Here is a 16,020-nt window from a genome sequence, read left to right on the forward strand (position 1 = left end):
CATGATCATAACCATTACAAAAAAACTTGGCTCCAAACAAATGTTTTTCAAAATATACAAAAATACCAACATTTGAAAAGTCAAAACTGTGGTTCATTCTACCACCCTAACTTGGCTTAGGAGAACAGCTGTATACTCGAAAGTTAAACCCTTTCCGAATAATAAAAGGACACTATAAATGTATAACACCTCTCAGCCGTGGAGTTCAACAGCTTTTATGAGCACAAATTTCACATGCCTATGAAGCCTTGCATGGGACTAGCAGATAGGAAAGCACATTTATTTGGATCACAGCCTCTGAAGACATAAAACCAGACAATAGAAAACACTAGGTACATGGATTTAGTTAGTATTTAGGCCAGATGACTCAGAATACAATCAGTGCCAAAGAATATAACACAACTGGAATCTCCTGCTGTTTAGTCCTGTCCTATGACTGCTAGCCCAGACTTTCTCTTGAGCTAGTTGATGATAATGCAAATTACAACTGTTCCATATGGCTGGAAAGGGATTCGGTTTCTCAGGGGATATTGTATCTGCGATGTCTGATATGACTTTTTTAGCACTTCTGGCCATTTTGTTGTGCCTCTGTAGTCTAGTTTTCAACATACTCAAGCAAGTATGTTGATGGTTAGAAGGACTAATGGAAGAGAAAAGGGATCTTGCCAGGAAGAGAAACCAGATGCAACAAAAAAATTACGAGCTATTCTAAAGCAACACTGAAGGACAAGTTAAGACATAGAAAAGTCTTTCATGTGATACTTGACTCTTTTCTCTTTACCTTGCTTAATGCTGGTGGCCATGAGAGACAGCAACTACATAGTAAAGAAGGTGTGAGAACAGAGCTGAAGAGAGCAAGAAGGGAAGAATCTCTTCTTACATTCAATTTATGATCTGTACAGGAAATCGTGAAAATAATTTCATTGCACTTTTTTTGGTCTGATCGATTTGCTTCAAAGCAAAAACTGTCTGGTTTTGACTGTTGAAGAGCCAGAGGGTCTAGAAGCCCTCATTCTTCTAACTAATACAGTCAGACCACCAGTTATATTACAGCAAGATCTGTCCTTAAACTACCTGGTATATGTTAGAATTAAATAAATACAGATGAAACAAAAAGAGAGATTTCAGTTGGTGTGAACATGCATACAAAATTACTCTACTTTTTTTGGTAAGGTTAACTGTCTTGGTTCTGAGTTCTAGAATTTATTCAGAAAAACCCAGGTTTTTTATAACATGAAACACAAAGAAAGAAAGAAAGAAGATAGAAAGAAAGAAAGAAAGAAAGAAAGAAAGAAAGAAAGAAAGAAAGAAAGAAAGAAAATACTCAAAATTACTTTCACACTTTCTTTAACTGAATGTTAGAGAAGATCAGCACTTTGGTTTTTCCCCTACAAATCGCCTTTAAATGAAATCATTATTCCCTACCCTGGCTTGGGTAAGAGTGATTTTTATTTTGTCTGGCTAACAATAAACCAAAAAGAGTTTATAGCTAATCAGACAATTTGAGAAAATAAAACATTAACGTCTCCTATTTAGCTAGGAAAAAAAATGGAAGCATTTACAAGACAAAATATTTTTCATTAAATATTAAAAATGTAATATAAAAGTCCAGTTTAGGGACACAAACCATTAGGAACTTCCTATAGATAAAGAATGATTTTAAATAAAACTCAGCCCTAATCCACACGAGAAAGACCAGATCACACTCACGGTATGCTGTGGCAGAATCTCTCTCCTTCTGGTCTGTGCTGAGAAACATGGTGAGGGCAGAATATGGTACTTGGAATAACTATGCAAAGAAAGAACATAACTTAGGAAATGTCAGGGTAAATGCCGTATTCCTGTGATATCCAGGAAAATGGTTTAATGCGACCTTGGAATTAGCTTGTTTAGAACATTGTATTTTTTAGCACAATGACCGGTCTTTTCTTTCTGATTTGTAAAGCATATAAAAGGAAAAAAAATATCTTTCATAATACAAATAATAAATAATAACTTGCCAAGAGGCTTTCCCTTCATGCTGGGCTCCTTCAGCTTCCTTGGGAAAATGTCCTTCATAGCTAGGCTATAAAGCATCTAGTTTTCTTTGCACTAGGAGACTACCACGTTCCTAGCTTGAGCTAACTAACAGGAAAGCAAAACCATAACACTTTATTCAAGCCAGGAGACTATATAAATCCCCCAAATTATTCCAAATATTGGTCTCACTGTGTAATTCCAGGAGATAATTGTGAAAACTACTTTATCTTCAGCACCATTTTGCCACACACTCCTTACTTTGAGTTAAGAATAGGTAGAAACACCCGATTGCTATGTCCATGCACTGACAAAAAAGTAGATGAGGAGTGTTGCTTGTTTGTTTTTACAGCACTCTATCTAGCATGCAGTTGATACCTCTCTGTAAAATCTTAGTGGAAACAATGCACTGGTAATATTTATTGCAATACTGGGTAAATGAGCCCCACTTTTACTGCAGGAGAGGCCTTATCTCCAGTAGTACTTCATTGAGAATAACTATTGAACATTGAAGGCTTGACCTTTTGGGTGGTCATGATGTGAGTGGGACCCTGTTCTCATAGCGCTGAGCTACGATAAAAATAACTTCTAAAATCCTGGAACACCATACATGCCAAACTCTTGGACTATTGTGAAGTGGAAGTGGGATGTGAACCTGCTTGAACAATCAAGTTCTCTGTGGCATTTCCACCACCACAGAGATCTGTAGCCAGGCAAACTAAGTCTTGTAATCTGCATCCTACTCCATTCATACAAAACGCATTTCTGTTCACCTCCATCAAATATGGAAAGTGTATACGTTTTCAAAGCTCTGCCATGGAAAACCTGTGGTTTTCCTTCAAAAGAGAGAGGGAAGAAAATTATTTTAAGCCATTATGAATGTCTTCTGCACCATTTTTCTACAGAGGAAACAAAGGACCTAAGGAAACATTCGATCTTAACACAGGAATACAGAATTCCCAGGTCCAACAGATCTGTAAACAGGAGAAAAGCCAACGTCAAACAAGAAATATAAACATTTTAAATGTCTGGGAACCACTTTTTCACAACACGATCCAGTGAAATTCAACCAGCCAGGGTACACTCTGCCAATTGCAATGTAGCTCTCCTACTTCCAGTCCTACTCTGCTGTGTGATAGTGCTTTGCACAGAAGATACCTTGTTTTACTTTGATATTGGCTACAAGGCAAAACAGGGTGATGCAACCCCTACATGCACTGTATGGAATGTGTCAGAGAAGTTCTTTGCGATCTGCTGAAGTGATGGCTTCTGCATATATATTGCAAGTTCTGTACTGTATTAAAAAATTCATGAGCTCAAACTCTTCTATCCAGGCAAAAATATCATGATGACTACTATCAGTACTATTTCAGCTCTGGTACCCTGATTTTTCATTGCCTTCTAGCTTGAGTCAAAACACCCAGAACTAGAGCCACAAACCTACTTGGTCTCCTAATCTGCTCCTGAAAATAGAAGTTACAAGAAGTTAGATGTCTAACTGGAATTGGGAATCAAAATGTCTCTGTGGATCTATACAGGAACCGGATGAGTATCTAGGGCACTGCCAATGGAAGTGATTGGAGGTAATCTGTCTGAATTAGCAGGTCATTTGTCAGAGAAAGCATTGGCAGAAACCATCAACCAGCAAAGGATTTGATAAAAGAACATTTACCTACCCCTTAAACTCACTAGAAGTTTAAATCAAATGTAAAGTTTTGGTAAATCTCAGTGTACTAAATCTGAATGCATTAACATAGACAGAAAACAAGCAAGTTACTGCTGAGAACATCATGACCTGTAATTTACTTACTGTGGTCAGTGCCTGGAAAAGGCAGTAGAAAGTCAGGTACCATGCAACTCTTCCCGATACAAAAGGAGGCAGGTACCACATAAAAAAATAAGACACTACTGTGAAGGGTGTACATGCCAGCATCCTGCAAAGAAGATTAACACATGTCAACAATCTGAACATAATGATAACAAAGCACATTAAATTTTCCTGCTAATAATCAATATAATGCAATTTATGTGCAGTTTTTCTAACTACAATAATGCCATGTTTTTAAGTATTAAACGTTAGGGTGCATTAAATACACAGATTCATATAAAATGTATACAAGTACTTCCATAAAATGGAAAAACCCCAGCAAATCTGGAGGAAAAGAGCTATACTTAATATCCCACTCAGACTCAATTTCCTTGCACATGCACTGTAACAGCATACCTATATTGCCATTCCTTAGTACACATCTCAGACTACACATTTATTAGAAAGGACCACTGAAAACTAAGCTCTATTGTCACGTCTTCTCATACTTCAGCAATTTTTACATAAGCCTACTTATTACCAAGCATTCCCTCTTCCAGTTTTAATGCCTTCAGTTTTCCTCTCAACTTAGCCTCTTCATTGCTACTTCAAGCAAGTGCAAATACGTTGATACACTTAAAAATGCTGAAACCAGCATAAAAGGTAATGAACAGCCCACTGCAAAAGTTCCTACGGTCTGTATCTACTTGGGTATATGATAATTTGCTCCATTTAACTCAACAGCAAAACTCCTAATCACTTCAAACACAAAAGGAACATTTTCTAGTGAGGAAGGTGGCTTTAAAAAACAAGAACCACAGAAACTTAAATTCCAGGCATTGCCATTAATTATATTAGTCTAAAAATTATTACAGGCACACAACACTTGTCAAACTCCATGATATGGAAGAAGTGGTCAGACGTTATTATTTCCTAAAAGTCTGGGCTGCATCAGCATCAGGGCTTTCCTGTATTCTTGTAAATCAGACATTAAACAATGTAATTAGATGACCAAGATCCCAACAAAAAATATGCAAACACATAAAAGAGAAAACAGATTAATCCCTTCACAACAGCACTACTGACATTGGGGGTCAGCTGATTATTTTGCAATCGTGAACTGAAAACCTGGAATACAAAAGAGTAATGTGGGTAAATAGTTTAGTAAAACAATGGCTTTCCCACACTGCTCTTTGGGAGGGGCAGCATCACTGGGAGCTGAGCATTTACACGGAAAGTGCCAGGTTCTGGTACTCTCTCTCCCTCCAGTCCCCAGGCCACAGCTCATCCACAGCTAGTCAGCAATGGAAAACACAAGTAAGGGTAAAATCCTAACACATCTCAGGGCATCTACCTTCCTCTCCAAAAGCATGAGCTCTTCCAGACTGGTGTCCAGATGGAGTCACCATAGTAAAATATTTTCATAGTCAATTTTTCATGCAACTTTTCAGCAATAACCCTCTTAGTATTCTTCTCCCCTTCCATCCTCTTTCCATATTTTCCTTTCCTCATTAATGTAAGTGAGTTTTCAGAGCCTTGCTGAAGTTGCTGAATATCTGATTGTCTACCATTATCTCCTTTGACAAAATATTTTACCAGGTTTGTGTATTTCAAGTCAATGTCTGCTTATGCCTTTTAAACACATTACATAAAAGAGTTCAATAGTAATTGATGACTTATTATATTGAGTACAGTATTAAGATATAGTTAAATGCTGCTTTCTTTACTAATGTTCTTGCTTTGCTGGCAAGTTTTTCTGACTGAGCCACTTCTATTGCTTCACTATATATACTTAAGAAGTCAGAATAATTTCAAAATACTGAAGTATTTTTAAGCTAACAGAAGACCCATTTTTTGCTTTGTATAAATATGGTCTGACCTCCAAAGTGTAGGAACAAAATTCCCATGAAAAAAAATACCATTTCCAAAAAACCAGACAAAATACTTCTGGAAAGAAAGCAGCTGTTTGGTGAACATATTAAAGCTGGGTTAGATAAGCACTTTTCCTGTAAGAAGTGCAAGTTGTACAGTAGTTGGTTTACAATGTAAAGGGCTGATAAGTTCATGCTTGTGCTAGGATGGGAGTTACTGTAACATTGATTTAACACTAACAATAAACACATGTATTTGCAGTATTTTCAGAGAACTGAAAAAAAAAAGGCATCAGAATATATCTAATTCATTGTTATAAAAATGTCGTTATTTTGTTTTTGGATAACTTTGTTACTCGGTTAATTCAGCGCTCACTAAAAAGCACTCCATTTATCTGGCCACAAACCAAATCCTGAAAAGAGAAACAGTACAAGCTCCTCTTTTCCCATGGGGCTCTTGACAAAAAGCTTAACTTTGACCTGAAGGCCCTGTTCCTACCGGGGCCAAGAGCACCTGATCTCAGCCTTCTTCCAACATGTACTTGCCTTCTATCCTTTGTCAGATATAAGCTGCCCACGGACAAGTTTCTGTAGCCCTAAAACCATATGACAGCAAGAGAACCACCAGCTAAAAAATTGAATTTTTTCCATGAATATTCGACTTCTTTGCCCAGGATACCACATTTAATCTTAGATTTTTGTTGTGAATCAAGTTTGGGGGTTATATGAATTCAAAGTTTGTAATTAATTCAAAATATCTTACAATACATCCTTATAATGCATGAGATAGAGCAGTGATGAAAGACTCCCTGTTTCACAAACTACTCAGTCACCCCTTGACTTCCAAAATATAAAAACCCCAACAAATAAATGCCCTATGGCATAGATGAGCTTGGGTTCCTCTAACATGGACCAACCCTTTTCAATTTTCTTGCTTCACACCTGTCAATCTCCTTCCTATATGAGTAACCTTAATTCTTCTAACCTCTCCTTACAGCACATGGACAGCACATGCACAAGTGTACTAGCTAGAATGCATACAAGGGCTAAGTATGTCAGAGTGAAACATCACACTGTCCCTTTAGAAATGCTGATCAAAATGTTATAGCATCTCATTCATTATAAAAGTCATGGTGATTTTTTAATTAAGTATTTTGATTACGGGGATGTAAGAGAAGCAGGACCAGAATGACTGCTGTAAGGAAGAATGTAACAGAGTGTCAGGGCAGTGCTGGTTGCCCAGCCCTTCAATGCCATGGTGTCACAATCTGTCCCACATGTATGCACACATCCTTTACTGAATTCAAAGGCCTAGACAATTACAAGTTAACGGAGCTCCTGGAAGGCTCATGTGGGAATTGAAGGCACACTAGGACACAAGTAGGAAAAAGTTCCAACTTTGTGGAGGAGTGAAGCCAAACAAAAGAAATCTAGACAAAGATGAAAATTCAACTACAGATTCAAGAAAGTTTTAGATCTGAGCTTTCAGTTTTGTTAACAATGCAGTTTTTTGGCTTTATTTGTTTGCGTCTCCAGTGGTAGAAAATCTCTTCAGTGTTTTCATGGGAAACAAGTTAAAGGAAAATAGATGACATGACAATTTTTCTTTTTTATTTTATATATGTAGAATGAATACAATCACTGTTGTCTGGGAAACAGGCAAAGAAAAATGAGTCTAACTCAATGAGGTGACTGTATGATCACAACACTCACACAATATTCTCATATATATATATATATGTGTGTGTGTAAATATATGTACACATTTATGCTTACCAAGGCATGAGCCGGCCAACTTTTGTCCATCTACTTTTGCTAATAAAAAAGCCAGCAACAGGATCAGTAACTGCACCTGAGGCTTTGCCAACGAACAGCACCAAAGAGGCATGAAATGGAGTAATCTGAAAGTACAGACAGAATACTGTAAACAAGAGCCATTGTTTGACAATACAATGAAACAGCATAAAGCAACTTTCCAGAAAAAAACCCTCAGTGTTTTAAAGAATAATGATAGTTCATTTACAAAACATGTCTGCTGCTGTCATAGAAATTACTATTGGTTACCCGTGGCAAACAAATGAGACATTGAGACAGGCACCATGCAAGAAGGGATTAGAGGGGAAAAGTGCAAGGAATGAGAGCCTATGAATACGTTTAGAACTAGGAAAATGACTCAGTCAAATAGTAGACTAAAGTCCTTGTTTTAGTCATAAAACCTGACAGAGTCCCTCTGTAATTACCCCCTCACTTTGCTCCCCACACGGCCCAGTTTCCCCATATCTTTATCTTGACCTGATCTAGAAAAAAGTAGAGGGAGCTGTTTACATGCATTCATGTTTTTTTATCTCCTGAGATTACCAACAAAGCTGCCAACTGGTGGCATGTGCCTGTGGAAGAGCTTGTAGCACAGCAGACTTTATTGACTCAGAACTGAACTGCATAAGGCACATTTGTTCAAATCAAAGTTGCCAGCACATGTCCAACAAATCTCACTTGAAAAATGTTAACGGATTACATAATAAAATGGCCAAGTAGAAAAACCTTTGAAATTAACCCGGGAGGACCATACTTAAGTGCCTATATAGAAATACAGTTTATCCCAGGCAACGTAGTTATTTTTCACATGTATCTGTACAGTTCTTAGGAATTTGTATCACACAAAGGTTAAAAAAAGTGGGTTCTCTTCCAAGAGCTCAGTTCATGCCACTGAAACTATAGGCCTTTAAAATGTCACTGAAATCTATATAAACATGAACATTCCTCAAATCAGTTATCAAGAGAGCGAGAGACTGCTGGAACAGCCTATGCGGCTTAAACAGCAGCAGCAGACAAAACCCCTTCATCTATATGCTTCTTCATGCTATCAGTGCTCCAACACAGTGGAAAGCCTGGCGAATGCAGCTGATGCAACACCAAGCTTGAGCTAGTATCCCCTGCTTTTCTGCAGAGCTTATTGCCTCCTAGGCAGCATCACATGGCTTCCAGCTGGGCCAGTTCCCCTGCCTGCAGAATTTGCTGTAGGTATTCCCTCAGAGGTGAAAGAAGGAAGCAATAATCTCTGAATGTCCTGGATGACCTTTGTAAAAGGCAGATGCTATGCACTTGTGTAATCACACCTGTTAAATTTTAGCCCAAATTAGGTGAAATTGCAAGGGCAGCCAATCTTCCTAACACCACCAGCTCCAAGACACATATTTCAACCAAGAAAGCTTATGATCAGGGAAGGATTGGGAATGGTAGTCTCCAGCAGGTAATGACAGTGGCTCTCCGAGAATCCTGTTGCTGCAGTGTAGGACAAGGCTGGGATGAGCATTATGCTGTGTCCCACAGCAGTTTGCTGACGTTCACCTCTTCCACCTTTATTGACTTGTGCCCTCCCACAGCCAAGGTGGCAAGTAGCCCACCAACCCTGGGGCAGACTTGCCATGGGGGCTGCACTGGAACTGTTCAGAAGTCCCTACTGCTTCTCAAGGGACAGGTCAGCCAAAACAAGAACAAAATAGCAGTCAGAAAGATACAGGGGTTGAAATGCTGCAGTTATGAGGGACACAGACAGAAAACTTCAAATTAGGTGGGTTTTGCATTGGTGTTTTGTTCAGATAACTTGAATAGATAGAAAGGAAGTGGATATTAGATAAACAGAGGTGGAAGAAAGTCTTGAGGAAAATTAAAACCTCTTTTATGTTAGGAGTGGAGTCTGCGTAGTCACCCTGTCTTCATCATCAGTGTGAGCTTATATATCCCTTGACTGGCTTTTCCTAACCCCTAAATCTAGACAGTGTCTGTCACCACCAGTGCCAGAAACTTCTCAGTGTTAATAAAATACAAAATAAAATATGTTAAATTCACCCATCTCGAAAGGAATAAAGACCAGGATCCTATTATCAGAGGTTTTGGTGTTTTCTAGTAATTTGACTCAAGGATCCTGTGTGGTTTGGAGTTACATTTATACGTCTGTAGTTTATACAGGTAATTTAGATGGAACGTGGAATTCAAAGGGGAAAACTGTAAGCTACAGAAAGTGAATGCAAATGTAATTTTCTTAGAAAGGATCCAGATTATGTATGAAAGATTACACCTAGTGAGTTTCACTGTCTCTCACAGAGCTAAAACAGGCCCTCTGAGTGGGCAAGAATTAAATCCAGGTAGTGACTATAAAATTACATGCCCTCCCCTGAAAACGTGTGGAAAAAACCCACAGGATTTCAGAGCTGTTTATCAGACCTTGAAATAAATCCTGTCCCTGCAGGATTACTTCAGAGAACAAACCAAACCATCAAGGAACAAATAATTAAGCCCCTTAATGAAGTAGTACGTGTATCACTACAAACATTAAGCAAAATTATTGGGTTTCAGTAGGAGCTTGTTAACAAAATAATTACTATTATGTCATTTCTTTAGGTAGTGTGCAAAAATGCAAGAATGGGACCCCAGCTTTCTGGGCACTGTACACAAACATATAAAGAAATAAACAGACCCTAGCTTCAAGAATGTTCAATTTCTGTGATAAGCAGAGACTGGGGAAATTGGCATATTTATAAGAACCCTGGGAAAATTGTATTAGTGTCTTTCTCATTCAGTTCATGCTTTATCATCTCCAGTGACTTGTATTGCCATCCTTGATATGAGTGTGAAACAGCTGTAGTCAGAGCTGCATCTCCAAGTTACCTGTTCCACCTCCAACTCCTCAGACTCCACACCATCCACTTGACACCTTTGACACTGCTGTCCAAAACTGGCCCCTGTTCTAGATCTTGTGACTTTGATCTCAACAAGACATGCCAGTCTTACTGTGTTGCCAGTTTGATTAAGTCACACCTCAACTTCTGATATCAGACTTTTATAGGAAAACCATAAACCCAATCTTTCAGACACCTCCACTCCCCAAGTCATGACATCCTGTATTTCTACATCTTAAATAGCAAATGGATAATGATATCTGATCCAGAAGGTCCTGTTCTTTACAGCAAATAAAAACAGTCGTCAGTGCTGAAAGCCACTCATGTAGTTTCAGCTACAGCTGTTCTTGGGGTCCCTGCAATTTGGCCTCATCTCCCTAAAATCCTTTTTTCTATCCTATAATACTTTATCTCTCCCACCTAGGTGCCACAAAGACATACAAGACAATCCAAAACAGTAAAAAATGCTTATGGTTTGATTTTCTTTGTTTCTCTGCTGTCCTGAAATCTAGCTGGAGCAGCTGAAAGTCAGATGAATGGGATGACTCCTACTGCTTTGTTTTACCAGGTCTGCTTCTGCACCAGAAAGCCACAGACCAGAAGCAAAGAACCTTCAGGAAGGATAACTCAGCTTTCTTTACAAAGAAATTATCCTAGACAAACCAAATAAAATTTATGTGAAACTATGTCGACTACTGGGTGCAACTGCAGTGATTTTTAACTAAACCAAATGAACAAAGCTTCACAACTGCTTTTTCTTGTGTCTGCAAATGTGTGAGCTCTACAGTGCCTAAGGCTCTATTAATGATCCCAAAATAAAAGCGAACAATGGCCACTTCAAGGCAGAAAGGAAACTAGTGAAAAAAAGAAAAAAAAGTATTTCCAGATAAGTTTATGGAGTTTCCAGGATGCTAAACAGCTAGAGACAATGATAACAAGACAATGATAACAAGGCAATTTAAAAGCTTTTTTAGCTAATTCACCTTTTATCATTCCAGGGACATTGTTGACAACATCAGAGTTGAGGTAAGTCTACAATCTGTAAAGGTTTCTTGTGCTACTTACATGGGCTATATCTAGCAGGTAGATCTGTAGGAAAAAAGCAGCAGCACTCCCTGCCACTTGATTTGGGGCACCTCCTATTGCATAGCATATTTTGCCGCAAATCGAGAGCCTGTATTCCTGTTCAAGAGGAAGCAGAACAAATGATGAGAAAAACAAGGTACACAAGTTAAAAGCTACAGAAGTCATGAGGTTAAAGTCTAAGGTTAACAACAAATTCAGGTATTCGCTTCACAGGTGTTCCACTAATAAATCCATATGCCCTCAACCCCTATCACCAACAGGCATTTGGATGCTCATTGCTTTGATTTTTAATGGTTTTGTTCCTTAATTCAGCCCCTAAAAACAGATTACAGTGTCCCTACAAGGGAAGCTAGACTTACCTACCTGGTTCTCACAAGCTATTAAAAAGGAAAAAGTCTACAAACAAGCAAGAAGTAGCAAAGAAGTGCACATACTGTTACACTCTTTTCTGAGCTTAGTTTTGTCTTTGAATGTTTAATTCAGATTTTTTAAAGGTTGAAAACATTCTAAAAAAACCTGATTTCTTATATCAATCTTTCAGACCATAATAATTGATATATACTCTTATACCATAGTAATTAGACAACATTCACAGAAGGAAAGTTCCACAGTCAAATGCAGACTGAATAGATCCCAAACATTTGAGCTCCATTCCTTTCTTACTTTGTCACAACACATTGGTGTGACCCTGGCAAAGTCACTTGACTTTGTACATCTTCCTTTTGATTTGACTTTCCTATATCTTTTGTGAAAGTTGGCATAATAGGGAAAATGATTTTAGGGCACAATTCCTCTTTAGGAAGGACTCTAAGTCATTCTAGGCATGTTTAAAAATTTTTGCAAAACTGTGCTTTCTCATTTGCCTTTTGATGCTTGAAAAGGACTGTAAGCATCCAAGAATATTCTCTAACAGAATTGCCAAATAAAAGTAAGATAAAAGCTGAAAATAAGATTTCATAACAGTAATTAAAAGACAAAAAATGCACAGAGTCTAATAGAAATTCTAATGAAGAACACTGTGTTTTCCAATAGTAGAAGTTCAGAATACTGGAAAGCCTTTAAAAAAATCTTAAGACTTAATTTCATGCCATAAATCTTGTGTTCCTTTCAAAGGGGACAACATATCCAACCTGAATTTAGACTTTTAGGCTTTCAAACCCTTTTTAAAGACTGCTGTCAGCAGGAACCAGGAAACATGAAGGGTCTGCCCTCTCTCTGAACTGACTACACAAGCACTTAATTCTTACATTAGATCAGGATAAAAATAGACACATGGTAATGAGACCCACCACAATGATAATATTCTGATACATGACCTAGCTTCTGAACATTTTTAAATTTACTAAGTACCATCATCTTTACTACCTAACAGAGTTTTGATAAGTTTTAGACTTCTAGACAGAGCCTTTCAACATCTAATAATTTTCCTTTGAACTGTTTTATCTGAGTGGGTGTGGACAAGCAAGCACAAGTATCAGGACTCTTTCCTTTTTGTGTTTCCACAGAGAAAGATGGGGTGGCATCCCATTACTATGGCCAAGTAAAATGGACAGTGTCAGAGCACAAGCTGCAAAATGGTATTGCCACAGCAGGCTTCACTTGAACTCCGAATTGGCAATTTTTTTCTGTCCAGGAAAAAAAAAGAGTGGTAAACAGTCCCAAGACAGACTTCATCAGAACAATATACTGTTTAATTTCATAAGAGATTTTAAACACAACAAACAGACTATGTACATATTTGCTGTACAAAGTAACTCCCCATTTTTCATACATAAGTCCTATTAAACGCGAGCTTTACTAGACTTGTGGGGTCTATAGTATCTTGCTCGCTCGACTCACAACACGGTCCTCTTGAGCTTTGCTCCAGGGCTGTGTACTTTTAAACATTATGACACTGTTTTATTTTTTAATCATTCCCTTCTCCTAGCCTCACCTCCATCCTCCCAGAAATTAAATTACTTTAAAAGTTTATTTTCCTTTGATACCTTCCCTTCTGATCTCCAAGCATTGGCAAGATGAGTTCCAGCTGAAATCAAGAGACATAAACCACTGCTATGTAAATCCTGTATCCCGCTCCGCCCCCAAAACAAGCTAATAAAACCTTTTAGATCCATAATGCTGCTTTCCCACTTATTTTCCCTAGTAGCTGTCATAGAGTCACAGAATGGTTTGAGTTGGAAGGGACCTTTAAAGATCATCTAGTCCAACCCCCCTGCCATTCACAGGGACATCTTTCACTAGACCAGGTTGCTCAGAGCCCCATCCAACCTGGCCTTGAACACTGCCAGGGATGGAGCATCCACAACTTCTCTGGGCAACCTGTTCCAGTGCCTCACCACCCTCACAGTGAAGAACTTCTTCCTTATATCCCTCTTGCAGTTTATAACCATTGCCCCTTGTCCTTTCAACAACTAAGGCCATGATAACACAGAAAAAGTAAATGCCTCTATATAATACACATGATTCCAAAATATTTTTATAACACAAAGAATGTTAAGTTCTTAAAAGTTAGTCTAATTAAAGTTTTGGTACAGGAAACAGTCAACCAAGATCTAAACTTACAGGCTGTAGGCAGTACCCCTGTCTTTACATCAGTTTCGTGGGGAGAAAATTTACAATCTTAATACTTTTTTTTTTTTTAAGAAGTCTTACTGTGATTCCACACACCCCCAGGATGCTGCTCAGCTACTTTCTGAACCACACTCCCAGATCACCTTGAAGCAAAGTTAATAGTTTAGTCACAGCAGTAGTTAAATTTTCACTAAATTTTGTTTATGAATGTTATTTTCAGAATAAAACAAGCTGTTGGATAGACATAGCATACAGAGGTGTCCTGTTCAGTCAGCCACAGAAATGCAGGGAATTGGCAGTTCATGAACTTCCTGAAATGGAGGTTACATCCTGATCACTGTTCAATACCTGTTTTCCTTTTATCATGCCTAATTACTTTTGGAACTCATTTGTACATTAAGCCATAATACACCACAGCAGTTCTACATGTGAATGACAGGTACAGTGAAAGGAAATGCCACTGCATTCATTGCAGATCTGCTGCCTCGTAATTTCATTGAGTGCCCCTGAGTTTCTTTCTGCTGAGGAATAGTCATTCAGACTCTACATTCTGGTATCTCTTTCCAAAAGCAGCAGCCCATAATCTATTTTGACTCTCTGTATTGAAGTTATATTGTAATCACTACATTTTCTACCTCAGTATCCTATGTCACAGTGGTAAAAATGAACGCACATCTCTGCACCAGTAAAGCTGAAACATTTCTGTCTTTCCAACTTCCTGGGCTTACAGTTTAAGAGTAGAAAAGATACACGTGGCAGCTGTCTGTTACACTAAGTCCCTCAGCCTTGGTTAGTTTTACATGATATTGCTAATAAATGATACCAGAAACTGTCTTGAGAAGGATAACATTGCACTTGTACAGAGCAGTGTGACCAACAGCAGTACATCAGCTATGAGCAACTAATTAACTCTGAAGGCTGGATTTCTCTGCTGCATTGCTTCCTCAAGCAACAGAAACTGCTTGATTTCTGTGAAATCCAATGAAAGCTTTTTCACCTGTGTAAGTTTGTCAGTAAGCTTAAAGCAGACTCAGAAAATTCACTAGAGATGTGAATGTGTAGGCAGTGGCTAAATAATGAACAAAATACAAAGTATTTACAATGAAAATTTTGTTTTGAGACCCCTGTGGTGTAGTTGAATGTCAACATCAAATTGCTCCTACAAGCTGTAGAAGAAATGTAAGAGGATGGGGTGGGAAGTAAGAGAAAGGAAGGTCAAATGAAGTTATAAGGTTTTTCTTTTTCTCAGATTAACTTGACAATTTTGTACTACACATGCCCCCATCATATCAAAGTTAATTGTGTTTCTAGGTAAACCAAGAAAGCATAATAGCTGAGATTTGATTTTGTTCCTTACTCTTCTATTTAAGTTTAAACATTGTTATAGAAAATTAATGCAGCTCATACGCTATAGTTCCTTTATTTTTAATTCTCTTATAAGTTAAAACCATACTTTTCATTGCTTCTAAATTTTCCCTTCCCCAACAGAATAGAAGTTGAATACAATGTTTGTAACAGATCATCCTATTTCTAAAGAAAGTATTTAAGCACATTGAAAACAACTCTGCAACTGTGTGAAGATACTGCATGAACACTATGGGCATAGGAAGCAGCCGCATTTTCTCCTAAGCTATTCTTTATCAGTTGAGTCCAGAACTGAACCAACAAGTAATTTAAAAGCAGTAAGGAGAGAGAGCAAAACCTGTGACTCAAAGATAAACACTAGTCTAGGTTTATCTGAGAAACAATGAAAATGTAGCTAATGAGGAGCAGCTTTTGACTCAGTTTTTCTCTCAACGTAGAATTAATGCTGGTAATGTTTCTGTTCTGTGAAACAACTGCCTCTTAAAAGCATGAGTGCAATAGTCAGAGGTGGCATCCCAGGTCCCTCATACCAAGTATCTCAAGGACTGTTTTCAGGTTTCTTAGTGACATCAGTCCACCCCTGAGTGGAAGAAGTAACAGGAGCAGGGCTTAGGGTGCACTTTCA

At 38.1% G+C, this 16,020-nt stretch overlaps 1 protein-coding gene across 1 annotated transcript in view; it reads right to left on the minus strand.

Annotated features, from left to right (window-relative positions):
* Nucleotides 1–16,020, minus strand: part of MFSD2B (MFSD2 lysolipid transporter B, sphingolipid) — a 45,971-nt gene that overhangs the window by 28,667 nt on the left and 1,284 nt on the right. Inside the window, 4 exon segments of the mRNA XM_075049035.1 lie at nt 1,711–1,789; nt 3,827–3,950; nt 7,471–7,595; nt 11,439–11,555. Of these exon segments, the coding sequence (XP_074905136.1) occupies nt 1,711–1,789; nt 3,827–3,950; nt 7,471–7,595; nt 11,439–11,555 (445 nt within the window).

This window comes from Buteo buteo, chromosome 17 (genome assembly GCF_964188355.1).
Source record: "Buteo buteo chromosome 17, bButBut1.hap1.1, whole genome shotgun sequence".
NCBI lineage: Eukaryota > Metazoa > Chordata > Aves > Accipitriformes > Accipitridae > Buteo > Buteo buteo.